General features: G+C 42.6%; 1 protein-coding gene across 1 annotated transcript in view; it reads right to left on the reverse strand.

Annotated features, from left to right (window-relative positions):
- Window positions 1-20,689: 20,689 nt before the first annotated feature.
- Window positions 20,690-23,891, reverse strand: part of prdm5 (PR domain containing 5) — a 38,029-nt gene continuing 34,827 nt past the window's right edge. The window contains exon 16 of the mRNA XM_061737072.1: window positions 20,690-21,839. Coding sequence (XP_061593056.1) covers window positions 21,675-21,839 — 165 coding nt within the window. The 3' untranslated portion in view covers window positions 20,690-21,674. The remainder of the gene's footprint in view (window positions 21,840-23,891) is intronic.

A 23,891-nucleotide genomic window follows, 5' to 3' on the forward strand; every position in this document is an offset into this window, starting at 1 on the left:
ACCAATTTAAAAGGGCTAATCTACCCATTTTAAACATGAAGCTGATTTTTACAGTCTCCAGCTGGATTTGCTTCGAGTGTGTGGAAGCAATCAGGCACCACAGAGGGAGAGCGCAAGGGAGAGAAATTATGTTCGCAGATTTGAATGTCACTAAGCCTCGAGGATAAGGTGCAGATATTCAACGAGGCCAAACTGAAAGGATTGGCCTGCTTGAGCAATTACCTCCAAATGGATGTTGCATTTTGTCTTAATTTGCTGAAAAGAGAGGGAGGGGTGTCACTGTGCAAAAATAGAAGCATTTGGTCTGTGAGAATAGGCAACGTGCCGATCATTAGACCTCAAAAACCACTTCAAAGTGGCCAAGTGTGTTGATCGCTCAGTGGAGAAATACAAGAAAATGCTTGGACTGATTTCCCATCTTTGTGTACATTTGTTTTCATTTAACAGGCCTATAAAAATATTGTCTCACAAACATGTGTCTGAAATTATCTGGCTGTACCCTAGTCATGTCTATATATTGAAATAGTGCTGTTGCTCAAGCACAAATGTTTTTATTGCACCGTGTCGTTGTGCAGAGTGTGCACAGTAGAGAGAAAACGGATGGATGGATGGATGGATGGATGGATGGATGGATGGATGGATGGATGGATGGATGGATGGATGGATGGATGGATGGATGGATGGATGGATGGATGGATGGATGGACAGACCAGTTCTACTGTCTTAAAGTCGCTAATACTCACCCAGTAAAGGACTGAAAAGTTGTATGTATCAGGAAATTTTTTATTTTTTTTTTTAAATCATTAAGACTTTAACATTTCCTAAAATTAAGTACCACGTAAACCCAAGAACAACATCTGTGTGGACAACAGTACATGAAATCAAAGGAGCAAAGTGTGATCCAAACTCCACACTTCAGTCAGAATGGTGAGTTGGTCTACTCTCGCGTAATATACGAGAACAGTCCTTCGTAATCAATTCTATCTTCATCATATTAATTCAACACCAACGGTGTTTCAAATCAAAACCCCAAATCTAAGACTCAAAACATAGAATCTATAAACAGGAAAATAAAATCTCCAAATTTAATTTTTCTCAGTTACACTTTTCTTTTGTGGCCATCATTTCTAAAACCATTTCCATTTCTGAATTGTCTTTCTCCGTTGTGCTTTTCCTTTTTTTGCGGTTGCATTTCTGAAAGGAGTCAAATCAGTCAATCTGCTGCGGGCAGGAGGGCCGCGGTGAAGATCAATACATTTGGCATTGAATTAACGCCATAGTAACTTGATTTACTCTACCATCAAAAATGTTTAGTGAAATAAAATCATCTGTGGTTTATTTACCAAATTAAAAGTATGTAAAGTTCTCTTCCGAGAGCTTCAGCCATCGGTGCTGTTTCTATCCTAAGGTGGTAACTTGGGGGCAGTTCCTACATGACTGACTTCAGGTTCACGTAGGCCCACAAACCGTGCAACTTCTTCATGTTGTACTGAGGCTGCTGTGTTGCTCACGACCGCCACACGTGGCAAAAACTGATATTACAAGACTGCACAGACCGAAGCTAGTTATTTAGCACGCTAACTCAGTAGACATCTCAGCAGCCAGATACATAGTCGTCATATTTATGACATGACTGCACTTATTTCTTCTCATTCTCTTGCTGTTTTTAGGTTATTTTGGGATATTTTAACCTACATTCTTACAGACTGTTCCTTTAAACCTTGACATTATGTACTGAACACAACCCAAGCCAAAATGTGGAAGTAGTGTGTGAATTATTCGTATATATGCCATTCCTGGCAGAGGGTAAGTGGGAAGTTGGTGCTCCATATCAAGTGGCCATAATTCATTCATCACCTAAAGTGTGAAGAGACATTTTGGCTGTTTGAGTTGGTGCATTCAGGTATGTGTTAACTCAATGCAGAGGAGGAAAGACAGCAATTATCGTCTAGACGCATTTGTTGCTGCCTATCCGTCTTGGAAGGGTGGTAAGGATATTTCCAGATAATTTGAAGTCAATGAGGAAGATTATTCACATAGAGTATATGTTCCAGTGTATGGCCCAGCAGATTTACTCCAGTGTCATAGATTTTGCCAAAAGTGCTGCATCTCAGACTCAACAGGGCTCAGTTTACATATCAGATATTAAAGTTAATGAAGGAAGTTGAACTTCTAGGAAACCTTCCCAAACAAGTATGGCTTCTTCAGCAGAAAACCTCTTTTCTCTAAAAGAACATAGCAACATGATTAAGGTGTGTGAGAAGTCTGCAACAATGTCCTTTGGACAGACGAGGATTAAAGGAGCTTGAGGCCGGATTGTGGCAAGATTTATGAAAAAAATCCGTATACATTTTAAGTTTTCTAGTAATAATGTCAGATGAAGCGTTCCAAACCCAAAAGAATGAGTCCTCTAGTGTATCTCTGCTTTGCCTTGAACAGGCTGTGTGCTGCAAATGTGCTGCAATTCGGTCCCGAATTTCCCGCGCTGGGCTGCGGATGTGACGTCACATGACGCTGCATGTGCGTTCTCCCTGTTCTCCCGTGCCGGGTTCACTGTTGGCTGCAGTACCGCCGACGGCCGTCGCGGTGAAGGGTGGCGCTACAGAGTCTCATTTCTTAAAAGGAGCCTCATGCTCCTTTAAGTGGCATCTTGCAGGCAAGAACTTGATCATAAATGTGTCTTAATGTACCAGAATCACAATGTAACAATCACAAAGTACACAGCAAATCTATAACTTACTCTTGAGTCGGGCAAAGGTCCAGTCAAAGCCCAGACCCTAAACTGGGTTCAGATGCAGTGGCGGGACCTGAATAGAGCTGACAATCAAACAAATGTCCTCAACCCTTAATGAACCAAAGTATGAACAGAAATATCAGACCAAAAGCAAACTAACCAGTTAAAGGTACCTCCACAAACCTTCAGGTTAAATCAGTGGTTCCCAAATTGTTCTGGTGGGTTTGGCTTATAAGAAAATGTTAAAAACTACAACGTCTTTTAAAGAACAAAACAACAAACCACATGTGCTATGTAATTATTTAAATGTAACTGTTTTCATTTATTGTGTAACAGTATTCTTGCAAAATGTGAGGGACAAACGTGTTTTTGAATAGTGCACATTGTGTTCATTCAAAATAAAATACAAACACAACTGGCACACAACACACAAGTACTTCCACCCACGGACCTTAGTAGCACATATTCTAAATTTCTTGCCAATGAATCCTATAACTTAGCATGTTTAGCTTGACAGTTTAGTTTAACTGGTCACAGCTTTAAATGGATAGCTGAAGAACGAGTTTTGTCCAAGATGGCTACTTTATTTTTGGCCTGCTAGCTGACTAAACAAGTTGATTGCAGGTGTCTTTACTGTGACACTGAACATCAGCAGGACAGACTGAGCTGCTCTGCGTCAAATTAGCGTATGTATGATCTGCACTACTTACCTCTTGATGCTTTTTTTTTGCTCCTCCTGTTTTTTTCCCTTTCGTTTTTCACTTCCAACTGGATAGCTTCTTTTCATTTTGTTAGACCTGTCATCAGGTCTGTGTGTGTAAGACCCAGCGACAGTGAGAGGTCGAGGCTGGACCTCTTTAAGAGTTCTCCGAGCACTGTCTGCTGCGATTCAAAGTTGGTCGGCCCTCGGGGGCCGCCGTTTAGCTTGGGACACCAAGCGTGCCTATTGGCAAGCGGTGCGTCTGATCATGCTAGGAGTGTCCGAGCATTCATTTTTTTTCATTCATTTATGTTGCACTTTTCTGGAGCCTCAAAGCGCTCACAATGGTCACGTTATTCATTCCCTCCATTCATACTTGGTGATGGTAAACTACACATAGGGTAGCCTATAGCCACAGCTGCCCCGGGGAAGACTGTGTAGTTCTGTCTTTTGGGGTGTTGACATGCTGGATGAGTTCAAATAAAACAGTTCTGTCCAAAAACACCAGCTATTTTACAGACTTTTGTGAGGGTTAGTAGCGTTTTTCTTTTTTCTTCTTTGAAAAGAGAGATCCGGGATCAATCAATTATGGGATATAAACAGATAAATAATAAATTCACAAGGTGGGGATAATGTAAAAATGTATGAAATAATATGCTTGTGCAGAGCAAGATGGTAAAGTGCAGGGGTTTTCAATTCCAGTCCTCAGGCCCCCCTGTCCTGCACGTTTGAGATGTTTCCCTGCTTCAGCACAGCGTGATACAAGGAGCTGTGTCATCAACAGAGATGTACAGACCTTGATGACAAGCTAATGAGGACCATTAATTAGAATCAGGTGTTTTGATGCGAGGCAACATCTAAAACATGCAGGACGGGGACACGATGATCGTAATTGAAAACCCCTGGTATAGTGGAAACTACTTATTTGAAATTAGTGGCTGCTTGGGCTGATTTATTTCTTTTTTCTTTTTTTTTTCATCATTTGGATATCTTTTACAGTAACACAAATATTTATTTATTGCCAAAAACTTGACTGAAACCCTTTCAATGTCCACCCTGGAATAATGCCACTCTAAGATGTATTCCTGCGCAGACCCCTGAAATATCTCCTAATACATAAAAATGACCTGCTGCCAGCCAAGCATCCTCACCCACAGCCTCTCCGCTGAGCTGTTCGTCAAACTTAAACTCCATCTGACTGTGCCGGTACGCTCCCTTAGCCCTCGAGGATGACTGCTCTCGTGGGTTGACATGTTGCTTCTCTGATGGATGTGAGCCTTCCGGACAAGGTGGCCCCGCACTTTCATCAGCTCCTCAGCAGGAGAGTAGATAGTCGGAGGGAGCGGGGAGAGCATCTCCTGGCTCTGCAATGGGAGATAAAACAACCGTCCCATGTCACCAAGAAGGAGATAAAACAAGGCTCCTCTTCACAGATCATACATCAACATTATGCCATCTGACGCCAGGATGCTGCAAAGCATGCTGGGTAGATGACATACCTAGAAAGATGGATCTCTTTAATCTGGGGAGTGAGCACATAAATTTTTCCAAGGATATATTTAAGCACATGAACGGGAAGTCGGTTTCAGTTTAGCGGAGATTGGGCATCTGAGGGTTTTTCTCAAAAGACAGTTGCAAACAGTTTTCTTTTCATTTTTTTTTTTTTTACATATATTTAATGTGAAACCAGCATACAGTTAACAACTGAAGAGTAGGAGTTTTCGTTAATGACTTAGAAGAATTAACCCTCATCTGTGTGTGTCTCAAAGAAATGTCATGACCTCAAAGTACTGATGGGAACACAGTAAATATATAGCAGCGTCCCTCGTCACACCCTTCATCTGGGAATCAAACTGTATAATCTTCATGTCTTTCCCCCATGCTGCACGTGCACGTCTCTGTAGGATCAACTGCGCTGTTTTTTATGAGACCTCATTCATCTAACGCGAATGAGAGACAGAGCGATAACTTTAAAGGTTTCCATCATTTACCTCAACGCACACACTCTGCGTACATCACTTTCCCTCCGCAGGATGCCGTAAACACACACGACAGCCAACACTCACACTGAGTTTGATCCTTCAGGGAGCAGAGCGGGTTCCAGTTGCTGCCCGACAAACACTTGACATCAGAATCTCATTGTATCACTCCACAGTTCCTCTTTGAGTTCTCAGCCTTTCAGACCTGATTATTCATGATTGTTCTGTTATCCCGGGAGCGCAGTGGAGCCACCTGTCATCCCGCTCGCCACTTAAATAAATGTGGTTTTCATCTCTGGAACATGGTTTTGATCTCTCCTCGGAGGTGGACTGCCTTCTCCCCTTTCCTCCACTGCGAGCTGGATTATGGGCTTCAGATGCTCGCTGGTCTGCAAGGGGACTGTTTATTTGAAAAACTGGTACTCACACTGTCTCAACAACCTCACAGGCGAGTGCAGCGCAAGCTTTAATTGCTGGAGTTTGAAATGAGGCTCCATTAAAACGAATGACCTTCATTAAAGTGGTATTAAGAGACGGATGCATTCACTGGTAGGGCCAACATGCAGAAGGGGGGGAGCAGGAGCACTTGTCCAGGCTCACAAGTGCCTGAATAAACAGTTCTGCAGGTTTTTCTTTCCTTTGCCTCCTTTGAGCAAAGCCCCAGTGCGACTGCCATCCAGATTACAACCACCTGGCTGGGCGTCCTGCTCAGCCCCTACCCCAAACATTTTAATCATGGATGAAATTCATTTATATGTTGCGATAATTGTTCCTAATTGTTTCTTTGAAGGGGAGTTAGGCCAGAAGCATCTGGCTGACACATGTTTTGATGCTTGTGAAAGCCACTTTGTGCCCAGCAGGAAACGGTGGGCCTGATCAGATCTCCGTCGCCCATTTAGCCAGAACTCAGTGGCCCTAGCTGTACTCGCGTGCTAATGAAGCCAGCCTGGTGACTGAGTTTGACAAGGTCGCTTTCCCCACATGTGCTTGAATCTAAGTGTATGTGTGTTCTCCACATTAGGAACTCAGCACTGTCAACTTCTTCAGCTGGCCTTCTGGCTGTGCAGTGCAGTGCACGTGGCCCACAGACCTAGTGACTGCATGCACAAATGCACCTACACCACCTAATTATATCTTCCGTGTACTGAGCAGAAGAGGATGCAGGCTTTTTGGAGATATCCCTATTTTCCAGGGTTTACCATGGATGATTGTGCATCTCTTCCAGAGCCAAGAAATGCAGGAAGTAGAAAAGGAACCTAATCAATCAAAAGAAAAAACAACCCTTTGAAGTGAGACATGTATGACTGTCAGTTTAAAATCTCATCAGAGCGTTCAAAATCTTACAAACAGAATGTGAAGGAACACAGTTACGTGTATGTATGACATCACAAAGATATCTACTGAGGATCAGTCTAAACCAATTAGTCCCAGAAGATGGATGAGTGTGTCACCTCGTATCTAATACGCTGTCGGTCACACGCCAGAGGAAGATGAAAGGCTGAAGGTTTGTTTTCAGTCTTCCCACTGATCATCTCGTTTGCATCACTTTCTCATGCACCTCCTGCCCACATGGCCAGTATCATGTCATACTTGAAGGGAAACTGGTGCGTATCTCTCTCTAACACTGTCAAGCAATTTGAGTTTGAACCTGGATAAATCAGCTGTCATCTTTTACATGGTGTGAGTAGTTTTCCAGACTTTGGCAGGAAACTATGGCAGCGTTTCCATTAGCGGGGGATCCGGGTAGTTTTTCCGGTGCCGGATCGTTGGTGAATGTCTCCATTATCAGGAACGGTCCTGCAAAAGTGGCCTTCAGGAGCCTTTACTGGGCGAAAAACGTTCCTGTAGTAGAAGTACTCAGGTTGGCCAACAGGAACTACCTCACAGGGGGGTCCCTGCTCGTTTCTTAATCACGTTCAGCATGCTTATGTGAACACAGCTCATTTGAACCATTTAGACCAGAAACATTTTGCTGTGAGTTCATTTGATGAAGGACTGAGATTACTAGAAAAAAAAAAAACACAGATGGATCAACGACTTGGTTCGGGCCTTGTTGGTATATTACACCAATGTAGAGGTCCAGCGGGGTGTTTCCTCTTAATCTCTATCGCTACCACGCGTTGTATGTTAGACAACAGAAAAAGACCCAAGAATCATCTCTGTCCCATCCTTTTTCATGTGTTTCTCCTTCACTTTCTTTATTTGTTGCATTCTTCTTTTTTGCTGCATTCTTCTTTTTTGTCTCCTTTTATGCTGCTGGCCATTTGAAAACAGAAAATAACGTGTGTTATCGCCATCAGGTGGTAAGTTTTATTGTTTGTTCGCTTCAATAGTTCTTGTGTGTCGCTGCGACACGCTGGCTGAAGGGGCTGTGTTTCCCCGCACGTGGAAACACAGTATAGCTCACTATAGTGGATCCTTCTCCATAGAGGCGTTCACTGTAGCTGCTTTGCTTCAGTACTCTGAGCGAAGACCTAAAAATGGCCGCTGATGGATGTTTTTATTGTTAGAAATTTGCGTTAAAGTGAGAAAAGGCAAGAATCTCCCGTACATTACAGTTAATATTATGTTTTGCAACAATAAGACATAGGACAGTGGCATGCAGTTCAGATAGTGTATCATGCAACAGAAAGCTCGATCACAGCTGCAATATAAACGGCATTATTACTAAACACTTTGTGATTTTAACTGAAAAACGTAAACCGCTACCATGTTGAACTAAATTGAATTCACTTGCGTAGAGCGGTTAGGCCAGAAGATCATTGGTGAATGCCTTTAGTTGGTAGGTTAACCAAAAATGAGATACTGGCTCCAGTAAAGCCTTGAGAATGTTGGATTATTGTGATTACAACTTTGGTTAATAAAAAGTTCAAGTTTTAAGACTCCTGCCGTTAATTCTCTAAGCTATGAGACAAATAACCCATCAATCAGATATAAACTTTATTAGCTTTTTAGCTAGGCACAATAGCAAAAGAAAGGATTAATGGTTTTACACAAAATAAATATTTGTAATTCTTTTTCCTGTCTGGTAAAAATTTACAAACCATTTCTTTTGAACAATAAAATAGAGGTTTGGCTTCATTGTGTATCCACAACCGCAGCCTCTTTCTAAGCTAATATTTTGTTGCCTATCCATAACCGTGCAATCAGCTCAATTCATATGTCACCACGACGCTTTGCCAACAAAAGTACCGAACACAAAAACCACTGGCATCGAACACTATGATTAAATGATCCATACATGTTGCGAATGCGCGCAAGCAAATGCGTGTTGGTTTCACACACATTCACACACACTCGCACGGCTCATATTTCCAGGGAAAAACTGGTTTATAAACATTAACCTCAAGAAATGTCAGAGGGAACAGACACAAGCCTCTATTGAAAGGAGGATTATTTTTCTCTTTCTTGTGGTGACGTTCCCGTTCACGTTGTGAGCCCGTCAGTCAGTCAGCCACCACCAAGTCCTCCTTGATTGTCGTTGATGCTGACATGTCACATCTGGAAGCTCTTCCCTGCTTGTGCTGGGAAGACATTTCTCTGCTTACTTTCTCTTTTTCCCCCAGGAGGCCTGATTGAGGAGCTCCTGTAACGATGTGAATAAAGGGGACTTGAGATTTTATATAACAGCTCTGGGCAAACCAATACGTTCTGGAGACTTTCCTCCTCATTCTGTTACAGGATCACGTTCCTCCAATAAGGGAAGTATGAAGCGGAGATCAAACTGTTTGCAAAATTGCTAGGAGACACCTTATTTGGTCTGAGTTAAGCCTGTTGACAAGGTTGAGGGGCTTCGTGGCATGCGTGGCAACAATCTTGCATCTACTGTAAGCAAAGCGTTAAATCTCGAAAATGTTTCTTCAATATTTCAGCAGACAGCTAAAGTGCCACTTAATGTCTGTTTCCAGTGGAAAATGCATGCTAAGTGTGTTGCTGTGTTACAAGCAAGGGTGTTTCCTTGGCAGGAGGAGAGAATGAAATAAGCATTAACATGTCTGAAGGGTGAATGATGTAATACGCAGTGAAGACAATTTGCTGTAAGGCCATTTGAAACATTTGCAAAAGAAAGACCGACACTTGGAGAGACAGTGTCTCAGAAGAGCAGAGATGTAACACACCGACATATACGCTGCACACAAACAACACGGTTGTGCACCTACACTCACGTACGCACGCAACACGTACACACAGGCGCACACAAACACATCTGCAGCCCAGTTTGATGAAGGTTAGGATGATCTGCTTCCAGTTATGTTGCACACTGTTCCTGTTCAGCGGGCGTACAAAGAAACGGATCCAGTTTCAAGACATGCTTTTAATGAAAGTCAAACTGAAACACATTTCTGATTGGAGAACAAAGAGTCAAAAGCTGTTGTAGAAGTAACCTGGACTAAAACGTGCTTGCAACTCCAAACACCATCTTCTCACAAAAAGGCCGACTTCAAACAAGCCTCAATCCGAGCTTCCTGTTCCCCTAATACAGCAAAACAACCTGACAAATGTGGCCAGACTTTGTGCGTTTGCTATCTAGAATTACAGTTTGTTTTGAAAGCCCATGACATATAGATAAACTAAAATTTAGTTTGCTTATTACTCCCAGGGATGAGAGGGACACAAAACCTGAAACTAGCTAAACCTCTGAAAGATCTGAATGCTTTGAAGACGAACACCGTTGTACGTATCAGCGTGACCTGAAGCTCTCTCCTGAGAGGTATTACAGGACTGCTCACATCTTCTTACACGGGGAAAAACACAGTTTGACCAAATATCCAAACAACAGCGACGTCATGAGAGATGTGAATGTATCTGTTTACACTACTTGTGCAGAAAAATTGTTTTTTATTTTTATGTCCAGCAACGGAGAGCCCTGTGGGACATAGGGTGATTTTTTATTTTTTTTTTGCATAACCTTGCAATACTTTGTGTTGCCTCACAACAGTTTTGCATTCCATCGCAATATGTTGCATTACCTTGCAATAAAGCAGTGTCTTCCCAAAATGTTCTTATACTGTACACCGAAGGGACAAGTCTTTATTGGCCAGTTCCACGTGAGCGGAGAACACAGAGTACGAAAAATATGTTCTCTCCAAACTTTCTGTCTTACTGCCAGCAGGACTTTCATGGTTTTACTGGCGAATGTAGATAACCTTTGTTTTACTACTTAAAATGATACGATGGTTTTATTTGGAATTGACCAATAAACACTCGTCTTCCATGTTTAGGTCCCGCCCAGGACATCCAGCACCGAAGCTTGCAGAACTTTCAGACTCGCAAACAAAACTTTTAGATTCGCAAACAAAATTTTAAAGTTTGCAAACAAAAATCTTGGATTTATATTTCAATTGAATATGTTTTGTTTTTTTTTTCAATTTAAAGAAAAATCAATTACAGTTTCTATACAGTAGTAGTTTTGCTATCAATCTGATTTTTGATTGAAAGTTTATTTTTCTTTGCTTGCATAATAAGGAAACAAAAATCCCTCCATAACATTACAGGATTGCAAAAACAGCCTGGTACAAAAAAATATGTATAATTTGCTACATTTTACATCCATGACAACAACTTGTACGTATTTAGGGGCGTGACCTTTTGAGTGACAGTTGCAGCAGCTGTTTCAGTCAGGTCCTCCGGTCAAGTTCAGCGCCTCAAACAATTTAAGTGACACATTTTCTTTTACTCAACATTGAGATTTAGCAACAAAAAAAACACACACAAAAAACAAATGTCACTGGCAGAAACTCCACAATATCAATATTAGGCTTTAATCAACATCAACAATCTACCAACTGGTATAATGGACGCGTGTGTTGTACAAGAGCTTCGACCTATGTACGTGCAAAATGAACTCGTAAAGTCAGAATTAGGCCACAGGATGTGAAGAGTTGCAAGAGTTACTTAAAAAAAAAGAAACTATGTCTATGTTCAAACTCTAGGATGGTGCATCCTGACAAATCAATGCCATCAATTAAACAGCCAGCTCCTTGAGTTTCTCTCTAGAGCAATGGTCTTGTGTTAGATTATTGGTGGGTAACGCATGGCATGTTTTAAGTGTTTCTGTGCTTCAACACACCTGATTCTAATTAATGCTCATTAGCAGCAGGTCGTCCAGGTCTGCACAAGTCTGTTAGTGACACAGTCATGTCTATCAGGGTTGTGCTGGAGCAGAAAAACAAGTAAAACATGCAGGACAGGTGTCCTGAGAGGACCAGGGTTGAAGACCACGGATCTAGAGCATGCATGACAAAAGAGACAATGCAAAACATGCACTGTATATAAATCATTGTTCTTTCATGTATAACATGTTGAGAGTGGTTTTTATCATTATTTCAATGACACATATATCCAAATGCATCAAAAAGATATTTTGAAAAACAAAAAGAGTTCACAAACGTTTTAAGCATGACTTTGTCTTCATTTTTTTTAACATTAATAGAATTGATTTATTCAGTTATTGGATCATTTGTGTCATTAGTTTCACATGCCACTTAGAAATGTTGTTTCTTTAGTAAAATTAATTCAAAGATGTTGTTCCTTAAGGCATCCCAGTCATGCCGCAGACTAGACTCCTTAATTTCCCCCCCAGAGACGTTGTGTGTGGTGGTCCTCGGCCCCTGCGGACTCCCACCACAGCCTGCACCTGGAGCTCGCCGTGTCCACAGTTGAGAAAAACAACAACAAATACAGAAAATAACAACTCCTCTGTTTAATGGAGCTTAGGAGCCTCACCGAGTTACCGCAAACATAATATTTAAAACAACTTACAATGCAATGACTCCCAGATAGTCCAGAACAATGTGCTGAGTCTTCCACTGTGGTGTGCTTGAATAACCTCGTGATCATATCAGCAGTAAACTGCGGTAGAGGATAAAGGAGATGTAAGAGAAGTGGCTGTAAAGAGGTTAAATATACGGGCAGCCCACATTTGCCAGGCGAAACTTGCGGGAAGTCCTACACAAACATCATTGTGTGCTACCGAGGCACAAAGACTGAGGGTTACAGCATCAAAGACTCCTTCAAGGACATGGAGGTAAACTGTCTCAGACCCAGCACGAGCTGAAACTCGAGAATGTAAGTGAAGTCTTTCTCATAATGCGATCTGGTTCTTTTCATTTTAAAGACAGAAAAGCATTTGGTCCCTCTGAGCAGATATTGTCATCAGAAGACAATCCCATGTCGCTGTAATGGCTGACAACAGCGCATTCTCTGAGTTCTGTTATGCTTTGATTTTCATTGCATTGAGCAGCATCCAGATTTCTCCACTTCTCCCCGCTTCACTCTGCAGACAGGATTTTATTTATAACAAGGGTCATAATTTATGAGAATCTGAAGGCCCCGACTACTCTACAACCCAGATTGAACTCACTCATTCTTCAGCATGACAGGACTGGGCTCCTGGAGTTATGGGATCAAGGCTGATGCCTGACAGAGCGCCGCTCAGGGGAACAGGTATCTGCCCCTCCTTATTTTATCCGCCTTCCAACAAGTGAGCATGAACACAGGCTCGTATAAATCACTCCGTTCTGATGACAGCTGAGAAGCAAGAAGGCAAAGCACAGACTGATGTTGCGCATGTGTGCCAGCTTTTTTTTATTCATATGAAATAAATCACGACAGACTGAATTCTCCTTGTGTTTCTGTTTAGGTGCAGTACATGTGCAGAGTCTGGGCATAGACTGACTCTTAATTGTTTAATCAGCACCTGTGCTGTTATGTCATTTAACACTTACATCAGTATCTGCGTCCATAATACTGTGTATTATACTTACATGCTAGGCATTATATACATTATGTTTGGCTTAAAAGGCAAAAAAAAGTTCAATTAAAAAGAAACTGTTCTATAGTTTCTTTGTAAATGATTAAAATGTGTTAAACTGTCTTTGATTTGTCAGCTTTGTGAATAAGATCACATCTGTGTTAGATTCCCATATGAAAGAAAAACTTTTATTCCCCTGTAGTATCCATCATAATGAAATTGTTACAAGTAAAATTCCATAAAATACAAAAGAGATCTCATTCCTTTGCTTTGCATATTTTTCCAAGCAGGAAATTAGCTTATAACCTATATATTTGTAACAAAAGTGAAACCTTTCATCAGAAAGGCAGTTGAAAAGTACTGTAATTGAATTAAGCTGCGTTATTTCTTAACGTTAAGTACCGGTATTATTTCGTTATCTTTGGATTAGCGTGGCCAGTCATACCTCTCGCATGACGTAGGTCTGGTACCCCGCTGTTCTCACGACTCATAACAACCAAGATCGCTAGATAACAACACCTTGGATCCAACATTTTTTACAGCACTGAGCGGCATTGTGTATGTGTTTTATCGGCCTGGTTATCATTCTGCCCCATGTCTTTACTTCTGATTGGCTGTTTGCATATCCACTGGCATCCAGATACAGTTTCTTCTGCCTCCTGGCACCGCTGGAGATCAAAGTTCAACCCAGAGGACTATTTCTTTAAATTGAAGAAACAAGAATCAGGATGCCGCTTGGCTGTTGTTAAAGCCCGAACAAGCTGCTGAATGAGCTGCTTTTTTTCCCCCTCCAAACAATTACATAATACTGCCTTCATGTATGCACACACAAATTGCTAGTGTTTATCCAGGCTACGGAGAGAGAGCGTTTGTTGACCCACCGCGGAAGCCGAATGGATGTGGGGGTGTGCTGGCCTCCTTTCATACGAGGGACCTTGATGATCTTTCCGCGCGGCCCTTTCTGTTGAGGGGACGAGGAAGAGAGAGCGAGCGTACAAACACGCAGGCCTGTCTGCTTGTTCGGTGTGTGTGTGTGTGGGCTGAGTGGGCTGAGTGTGTGAGAGGTAGAGACAGATATGGTCACGGTCAACAGGACAAGAACAATAGATGCATTGCGTTTGTTTGACTGATAACTTCCTGTGGAAGATAGATGTGTTTTGGCCCGAGCAGCTGTTCTCGCTGACAACAGTCGCTGGCCCTCCAATGATGTCCCTGTAAGGCGAGGAAATTATCATTCAGAGCATGTCTGCTTATGTGTGTGTGTGTGTGTGTGTGTGTGTGTGTGTGTGTGTGTGTGTGTGTGTGTGTGTGTGTGGTCCGGGTGGCCAATTCACAGGAGACCAGACAGAAACCCGTGATCCCACCTCACACTTTTCAGAAGGGCCACAGACACTGGAGGCCTCTTTGCCATGAAGTTAGCTGCCTCGTGCACATGTTGGCCGTCTGTGTGTGTGTGTGTGTGTGTGTGTGTGTGTGTGTGTGTGTGTGTGTGTGTGTGTGTGTGTGTGTGTGTGTGTGTGTGTTTGTTCACTGGAGCGAAACCCGAATCAGCACATGAAAGGTGTGTATCTCCGCGCTGCTCCTCCTGCTGCTCTGACAGGAAGCAGGCCCTCGCTGCGGTGTACGGTTTCTCCAAGCTCACACGCGGGACTCGGTTTCAAACATGCTGCAAAATTCAAAACAGAAACGTAGCATGAGCCGGGACAATAAGGCCAATGTTGTGTCACCGGTTAGATTTACCTCACAGATTGCTCACTGCTGCTCCAAACACATCAGCGCTCCACATTTTTTTTAAAAAGAAATGTGCATTTTCTCAATCTTTTCACACATTACTGAATTAAAATGTACTCAAAAGAGTTAAATGATTTAATGTGTGCTTAAGTCTCCTCAGGGCGATCCGTCCCTCTCAGCGTCTCCGTGTGTGTTCCAGCCGTCTTTACCCCGGATTCTGCAGCCCAGCGGGAGCTTGGTACCATTTATGTTGCGCCGTGTGACACGGGTCTCCCACAGATTATGCAGGCTGAGACAATAACAACGGCGGGAGGGGGAGGATGAGCAACTGGCTGACCAGAGAGAAAAGAGAAGAATCACGTCGTGTCTGTCGTCACGTTCACACAAATGTTTTGGCTAGACCTGTTGAGTCGTCTCTGTCACTGCTAATCACCTGACAATAAATCCCCGGGCGGCTCCCAGGAGGGACGGACGTACCCGGAGAGACGGGTCTGGACGGGGCGTCCTTTAGCACTACATTTGCAAATATTCACAGACTAATGAAAAGACTGGCTTGGATTTGTTTTTTGGCAGCTCATCATACGGATGTTGTCTTTTGCGGGTCTTGTTGAACCTTGGCAAAAGTCATAATCTTATTGGATTTTCGGTTTTGTTGTATGTTTTCTGCCAAGTTGAATTTGGAATACCGCAGCTGAAGTTGAGCAAAGCTTCAGCACTTGTCCGTTATGTAAAATTACCCAGATTTTCTCAGATCTCCCGCAGCTGCTCTGCCTCGGCGGTGCGACGCCGGGCTGCGCGGCAGACACAGGACACCCTTCGGGGTCTGAGGTGAGGACAGCTGGGCAGCTTCTAAAGAGGCCGAGGAGTGATGGCAGACAGCAAGAGCGGTCCGGCCAGCCCCAGGCCCCAGAGGTGAACGGCACACTGAATAATGTCTTAAACTCTCAAGCGGTTGAGATTAAGCCTCCATGTTGCAAACGTCTCCCGTGTTTAATTACAGTTTGAAAGAGTATAACCGTATAATCATTTATCGAAGGTTAGTAGCAGCTGCTAATCAGATGCCTTTGATTTAAGCCGAGGAAGATGAATCACAAGTAGGGTTGCCACCCGTCCCGTAAAATACGGAATTGTCCTTTATTTGAGAAAAAAATGTTGCGTCCCGTATTGAATTAATACGGGACACGATTTGTACCGTATTTTCATTAACTTTTACACCATATTCTAGTTGAATTATTGAAATGAATTAACTTTTACACCATATTCTAGTTGAATTATTGAAATAAATTAACTTTTACACCATATTCTAGTTGAATTATTGAAATAAATTAACTTTTACACCATATTCTTCACCTGTAGGCTATATTCTACATCTGGGCTGATGTGGACATACGTAGCATAGGAGGCTATTTCAGCTGCTATATGGTTGGCTGTCTGTACAGTCATGAAAATGCAATGCTATTAAAGCACTTTAAACTTTAAATCAAAGCATTTTGTTTTTTCATATAAAATAAACACATTTTTATTCACTTTTTTTTGGCTCCTGCGCTGCTGGAATCAGGGCGTCCCTTATTTCTATTTCTGAAAGGTGGCAACCCTAATCACAAGACTTGTCTTCCCAGGAGCATACATCCCAGCAAGTGAACACCAAAGTCGACCAACTTCATAACCTGGCAAAAATATGAGGATTTATTTATTTATTTACTTTAGATTTTCCTCAAATCCTGAAGCCTCAGAACTGAGGGTGAAGTTCAACAACCGGTGTGTCAGAAGTGGTTCCACTTCCTGCAAGCAGTTTGAACATACAGTACAGACCAAAAGTTTGGACACACCTTCTCATTAAAAACAAATGGGGAAGTGTGTCCAAACTTTTGGTTTGTACTGTATAAACGAACATCCCGCTCTTTCCGAGTACTACATGCAGTTCTAATCATGTAGCGTCCCACACGGGAAACAATCCTTCAGGAAAAGTGACAGTTCGTACCATTAAAACCAGCATTAAGGGATGTCTCTGGCCTTATGGGGGCATCAGAGACAAACTGCAATGCAACACTTTAGACACGTATAGATCCCACAAGAAACAGTTTGATTTATGTGAATAAAAGACGAATGTTTTAAGAATGTTGAAAGAAAAATGTCAACAAGTGATCGTGATGACTGTTTGGCACAAAAACCGCATCCTTGAAAGTCTTTGAGGAGCCGAGATGGTCCGAGGACTTCTATTTTGTCAACATATGAGAAAATCATTGACATGTTTAAAATCAACATGCTTGACAGCAAGACTGGATTGGATTATTCCTTTTTCTACAAAAGCATGATGTCACTGAATGAGTGTACGAACCTGGAGGAACTTCAGGGTGTAAAGGGCGAGGGTGCAATGCTGCACATGTGCAGAGAGTACTGCATCGAAGGTGAGCTTGAGTGCCCTGAAAGTGCCTTAAATAAATGTAATGTATTATTATTATCAGTAGTAGTAGTAGTAGTAGTAGTAGTAGTCATTACAGTATAGTGCTACAGTCACAAATGCTAGTTGAAACTATGCTGTCCAAAGAAATGTGTGTAAACCTTGTCCAGAGGTGGCATCAGCATCTCTGGCCTCAGAGGCATCTGGTCTGGATCATCACGGAGTGTGTTTGTGAGTGTTGTGTGTTTGTGGAAATGTACTTTGTAGTCAGAGTAATCAGTATTCCAAATCATTTTGAGAAAACATACACACCAGCTGCTGCAAACCAAAGATGGGAGGGTTAATCTATCAACAACAAGTGTAAGAGCCGGGGCCAAGTCTTTAGGTGCTTTAATGATGGAATGTGTTGTAGGTCTGAAATGCAAAAAATATACTGTATAGCAACAAATTAACATGGCTCTCTGCGGAAACACTGTCTGAAAAGACATGAGTGCCAAAATAAACATGAGGAACACATTTTTCTTTTTTTATTATCCATATTTATCTTTTTGTAATTCTATTTTTGAATTTGGGATTTTAAATCTTGCACACTACAGAAGCCTGATATTTCACAGGGAGGCACGTTTTGGACTTCCTCGAAGCTTAAAGGAGCCGTCTGTAAGAAATGTCCAAAACTGGTACTGCAGTCACTTTCAAAATACTGTTGAGCGGCGTGTACCCTCCCCCTCCTCCCCCCGACCAGAGGTTGCCAGGTAGGCTGCAGAATGCAGCAGGAACGTAGGCTGTCATGGCTGCGATAATTAGAGCCGAGCTGGCAACCCGGATGCCGAAACAATACTGACTTGGTGATTGGGAGATAGGTGGAGGGTGGAGCTTCAGAAACAATACTGACTTGGTGATTGGGAGATAGGTGGAGGGTGGAGCTTCAGAAACAATACTGACTTGGTGATTGGGAGATAGGTGGAGGGTGGAGCTTCAGAAACAATACTGACTTGGTGATTGGGAGATAGGTGGAGGGTGGAGCTTCAGGCCAAAACAAAAAATGACAACATAAACATCAGTTGAGGGCTGCAACTCCTCTTTTTAAACTGGAATATCCTGGCTTGAGTGCTGTTGTCAGTGACATAAGTATTTGAAATTAACATGATTTTTAAATGTCTGTTGACATATCGGGGTCATTTTGTGATTTGTTTCATTATTGCTCTTACATACAGCTCCTTTAAAGCAGTTTTTCTTAAACAGTGATGATGTGAGCGGCGAAATAAGCAAATACAACAAAACCAGGGGCCATAAAATTTAAAAAAAGGAGTTTACAAACACTAAAATGGTTCATAGTATAGAATTCGATGAAAATGATGTTGGGTTTTCACATCCATTTCCATTTGATACATTACTAATGTAAAGATAATTAAAAGCTGAATTCTTCACCTACACGTGTGACTTCTTAGCGCTGAACATAACTTGTGGAAAATCAATGAAAATGTGAGGTAAAGAAGGAATGTGATGGTTCTGTGCTGGCTCCAGTAAACCTTGCATAAGTGTGGGATGGTGCCGTCTACCTGACCTGATGCACCTCGCCTGGAGGCCAGTGTAAAGAGCGGGTTACAACCACCTAGTAAACCCAGAATGGGTAAGACAAAAATGTCACAGGAATGGTGTACGTCTTTCTCCAGATGGGAAAGTTTCCTCTGGCCGCGCGTAAAGCATTTAACCTTTTGTCGGTTTTCAGTATTAAATCTTTTTAGCTACTCGAGAGCCACTGACTATTTCCATGGAAACATGGCTCAGGGGGAATGTCCATCACTGCTGAAAGAGCGCACCAGAATACCCAAACACACCCCTCTCAGCCGTATTAAAATTCCTCCGCATGGCATTGGACGGCGGACGCACACGTTCCTGCATTTCTCTGGTCGGCGGACGGGACGGCTACCTGTTGCCGTGCAACGTCTGCCAAACAGGGAGGTCACACAAACGTGTCTGTGCCATTCCTAACGCGACAGTGGTTTGCCATAAACTGGGGCTGGCGTGGTAATGATACTCCTGGGCAGTGGGCGGGGCTGGCGTTCAGCTCTGTGGATGCTGGTCGGAGCCCAGTCTGGCCCACACTCACAAACGGGGAGGCAGCACAGGAAACTGGGGCTTCCAGTAAAAACATGTAATTAGAAACACATTGACTGGGAGCTTTTGGCGTGATCCTCCCATCAGGAAGGGGGACACATACGAGCAGGGATGCACACATGGCTTAAGAAAGGAGCAACTGGAATGAAAGGCAAGGACGACGGCTGACTGGGAAAGTCCCGTGATAAAATTGAATGTTTGTGAGACAAAATTGGACCAGGACGGAGAAGCGGAAGGTGACCGGCAACACATATTGTTCAAGGGACTAGTAGAAAGATCAGTGCGATAAGTCTGACCTGCCACTCACTTCAGCTGGATACACTCCTGCTACTGTTTACAATAGCAATATAAATGCCATTGTGTTCAGGAGTGCGTCAGGCGGGCCTGAAAACCTCACCGCTAAAGAGCTGGCAGCGAGCAGCACGAGCCCAGCGGGCCTCAGCACAGTTGGGTGGCTCAGGCCGCGCCCTGCGCTGCCATGCGGTGGGAGGGCAGGTTAACCTGACCGCATGCCATCTGAGAGTCATGGCTAACCATGTCCCGCCGGTAGCCCGACCGGATCCCAGAAACATTCTGCCATCTTGGATTTCTGCACCGTGACCTTTGAAGAAATCCAATGGGAACGCCAGAAATTAGTTAATTGTTGAACAAACAGTCCACGTTGCACTACTTGAAGAAAGACATACTGTAGTAGTTAGGTTTTAAGGAAGCCTAAACCACATGTTAAAATTTATCGAGTCTGAACAGCAGGCCGTATGATGATGAGAAGACGTCGCAGCCACTTCAATCGGCCGCTCGAGCAATTCTCAGACTCAAATCAGGAGATACCAGGGTGCCTCTGTGGGGGGATGGACGTGAGAAAGAGTCCCCGCATCCACAGAAAGAAACCATCAGAGGCACTCTTTAGTGTGTGGCTTTACAGATCAGGCGAGCGGTGACTGTGGCCTCAGAAAGAGGAAAAAAAGCTCTAATTAGCCTTCACTCCCGTCATACTGCCAGCCTAAGAATAGGGGCGAGATTAACAAGAACCCGGCGCTTTTAATCAACTCTCAAAGCCATTTTTTTTTCTCTCTATCACAGTTCACAAACACATAATTAGAGCAAGTAGAGGAAATTGATGTTTGGTTGATGATGAGATTTTATACAATTCAAAATACAGGAGTGTGAAGTGAGAATTCACAGCGTCAAGATGCAGAATAAACAGCTGGGAAATGGAGATTAATCACGGGACACTGAATGAGGAGGCACGCAGAGGCACTAGTACAGAAGGCACTTTAAATGAAATATGTCAAACTCTTTATTGAGAAATGATTAATATAAAACAATGTAAACAGATACTATAAGCCATGACAATCGGGGCCATTCGTATGAAAACACGTTGGGTTCGTGAGGAATGGCTGCAAGCATTCATCTCAGGCTAATGATGGAGATCCAACAGCTATGACAACAAGTCCTATATAAAACAGACAGAAAACATGTAAAATCTGGGTCTAATTTAACTACCTTTTCCCCAAGTAGATCTAGAAAAAGCTGAATGAAAGACTAACGACAGCATGTTTATACTCTCTGGCTATCATGTAAACAAAAGTTGAAAATTGTGAGCTGTTTCCGATTACGCAGCTGGTTACCGTTTTCAGAGCTGCAGTCCTCCATCTGCAGATCGACAGCACTGTTACATTACAAGTGTAGTACGCTCTTAGAATAACTTAATACACATGAAGGATGTTGAGCTTCCCTACAAACGAGTGTTTTTTGTGACAGAAAGATGTAAACATGTGGATCGGATGTTAATAAAACTTAAAAAAAAGTGCCCTGAAAGATTCTTGGATGCAGGTTTTCTTCAACATTTGTCTACAGAAAGGTCTTCAGACAATAATGGAGGAGGTTTAAGTTGAGACAATATGTGCATTAACACTGGTCACAAGTCAGAAAGACTGGAAGTAAGGCGTTTCTGTGAGCAGACACAGTGGCTCCAGAGGCAGATCCGACATATCAGGGAATCTGTTTCTTCAAACGTTGAAAACAATGTGGAAACCATATGATGGAAGGAAAAGGAAAGACAAATGTACAGTACAATCTATGTTTCAATTTTAAAATGCTTGTCTTAATGGTTCCCGTCTTTGACATACATCTATTATTAATGTCAGCATTTCTGCTATCGAGTCATCTGCACACGCCAGTATGTATTTGTAGTTTACTGGTACACAAAAACAGGACCTGACTTTATCTAAATCTCATTCGTGCTCCCATAATTGGCTCTAGCTCTCCGTCTCCCCGTGGACATTCTCCATGTGTACTTTGAGGTAGTCGTTCCTGGTGAACTTCTTATGGCACAGCTGGCACTCTGCCATGGGCCGGTTGGGGTTGTGTGTCAGCTTGTGTCTGCTGAGCATCTTCTTCAAGCTAAATGACAGGTCGCAAACCTTCAAAAACACAACAAATACTGGTTCATAACAGTCATAATTGCAGCAAATGAACACGCTTAATGCAAGTCTGTTACCCACTGACCCCTTTCACCAACCCCCATGTCTGTGCTGGCTGTAGCGTGCAGGCAACAGCCAGCCAGCGACGCAGACCGGTTTGGAAGTAAGACGCTCAGCCAAGGAAATCTCCCCTCTTTTTCCTCCCAGTCACGGCGTGCAGCTTTAACCTCCATCCTAAATGAGCCCGTTTACACTGTACAAATGACTGCTTGCCCCTCTATCAATCAGGATAATCCACCATCGGCTGGTGCCTGCTTTGACGTGAAGCTCAGAGAATCACAGTGTGTGTCCTCTTCACTTCCATCTCTGGACTGCATTCAGGAAAACTAACAGACAGCTCATAACTGTGGCTGTGTGACATAAAACAGGATCTATGGAAGAAAGCGGAGCGCTGTTACACACTGTCAAATCAGCGGTTGTGCAGGTAACTTATTGGACACATCTGCACCGATGTGCTCCCTCGCTGATGGCGCACATAAAATAGAGTCATTATTCCAGTGACAGGAGCTGATGAGAGTTTCGTTGTAGCTGATGTTATTGGATGATTCAACATTGTTTTAATGCGGTTATGACAGACACCACATCCAGAGCTCCTTCAACTTGTCTGGAAAATGTTCGTGCAATCATGCAAACCTTTTGTGTGACTCAAAATCGTCCCACAAATAAAACCAACATGTTATTTCTATTATAGTTAATAGTTTAAGGTCAAATTAATTACATGAATATACATCTCACAAAGCTAGAGAAAAGAATCCAGATGAATGTTGGATATTGTTGGCAGACATGTCTTGGTGAGGCTTCACTGACTTTGAATGGGATACTGATTTTGTGGCCTTTAACTACAACTTTAGATGACTCTCTGAGGCTCTGGGTGCATTTTCTGATTTAGAACTCAACGAGATGCTGTGGAGTGATGTGTTAGTGGCGTGTAAATACAAACTGATATTTTAATCTGAGAATCAAGAGTCTGATGTTGTTTGATGTCAGTTCATGAAATATAATAGAAAGTATTTGAGTGTACTGGAGTGTTTTGAGCGTGATTGATAGGGTAGAAAAACTTCCTTCATACTCTGAGACATTGAGGGCAAAATGAGACAAATGTTCTTCAACTGTTTGTCTCCCAGATGGTCTGTATATTTTTTCTGAAAAGGGGAAATATATGAGCCTTAATCACGTTAGCAAAACTAATGAAAGTATGGCATGAAACGGTTAATGGAATTTCTTACTATAATGTTCTTATTCTTCTTCTGGTTGGAAAAATGTGCTTTGCGTTTGTGAGGTTGCTGTGGTTTCAGTGAGTTAGCTAATGGCTACTACCCAGACACGGGAGCTCTTTTGTTCTCCACAAGCATCACGGAAATCGTTGATGAAAATGTGAAAAATATGAAAATGCTTGACATTCGGATGAGCTCTTTCTACCAGGAGACTTCAAACTTCCAGTTACATCAATGAACCACTTTCATTTGAGCTGGTTGGTCAAGTTTTTACCTTCCCTTTTTTTATTTTTACTTTATAAAGTTGATCTTTTCTTCTCTTATTGTGTGAGGGAATAACCCCCAGTTCTCTGTAAGCGCGTGTGCTGACACATACGTTACTGACCGCCGTCCTCCCTGAAACCTGCCTGTTTCTGTCAATACAAGATGCTGACTGGTTTGAATCTGTTTACCTTCATCACAAACACACAGCTACAAACCTCATAAGATGGATTATGAGATAGTCGTCATCTTGTGGACCTCAGAAGAACCCTTGCAAGGTAAATAAACTAGCTCACAACTTCTAATCCTCTATTTGTCTACATTTGGATAAAGACAATTTACGACTGGAGTTTTCCTAAAACTTTTAGCTAAACTCATAAATCTATCCATGATGGAAACCAGCAATAATGACGTATTTGGAGCCTTTGTCACCCGCACAGTCAATAATATGAGCTGCAACCTCTGTGACTCACGTACACACGTTTATATATTCAACTGGGAGATCAAATCAGCAGAA

The sequence above is a fragment of the Cololabis saira genome, chromosome 13 (assembly GCF_033807715.1).
Source record: "Cololabis saira isolate AMF1-May2022 chromosome 13, fColSai1.1, whole genome shotgun sequence".
Classification (NCBI taxonomy): domain Eukaryota; kingdom Metazoa; phylum Chordata; class Actinopteri; order Beloniformes; family Belonidae; genus Cololabis; species Cololabis saira.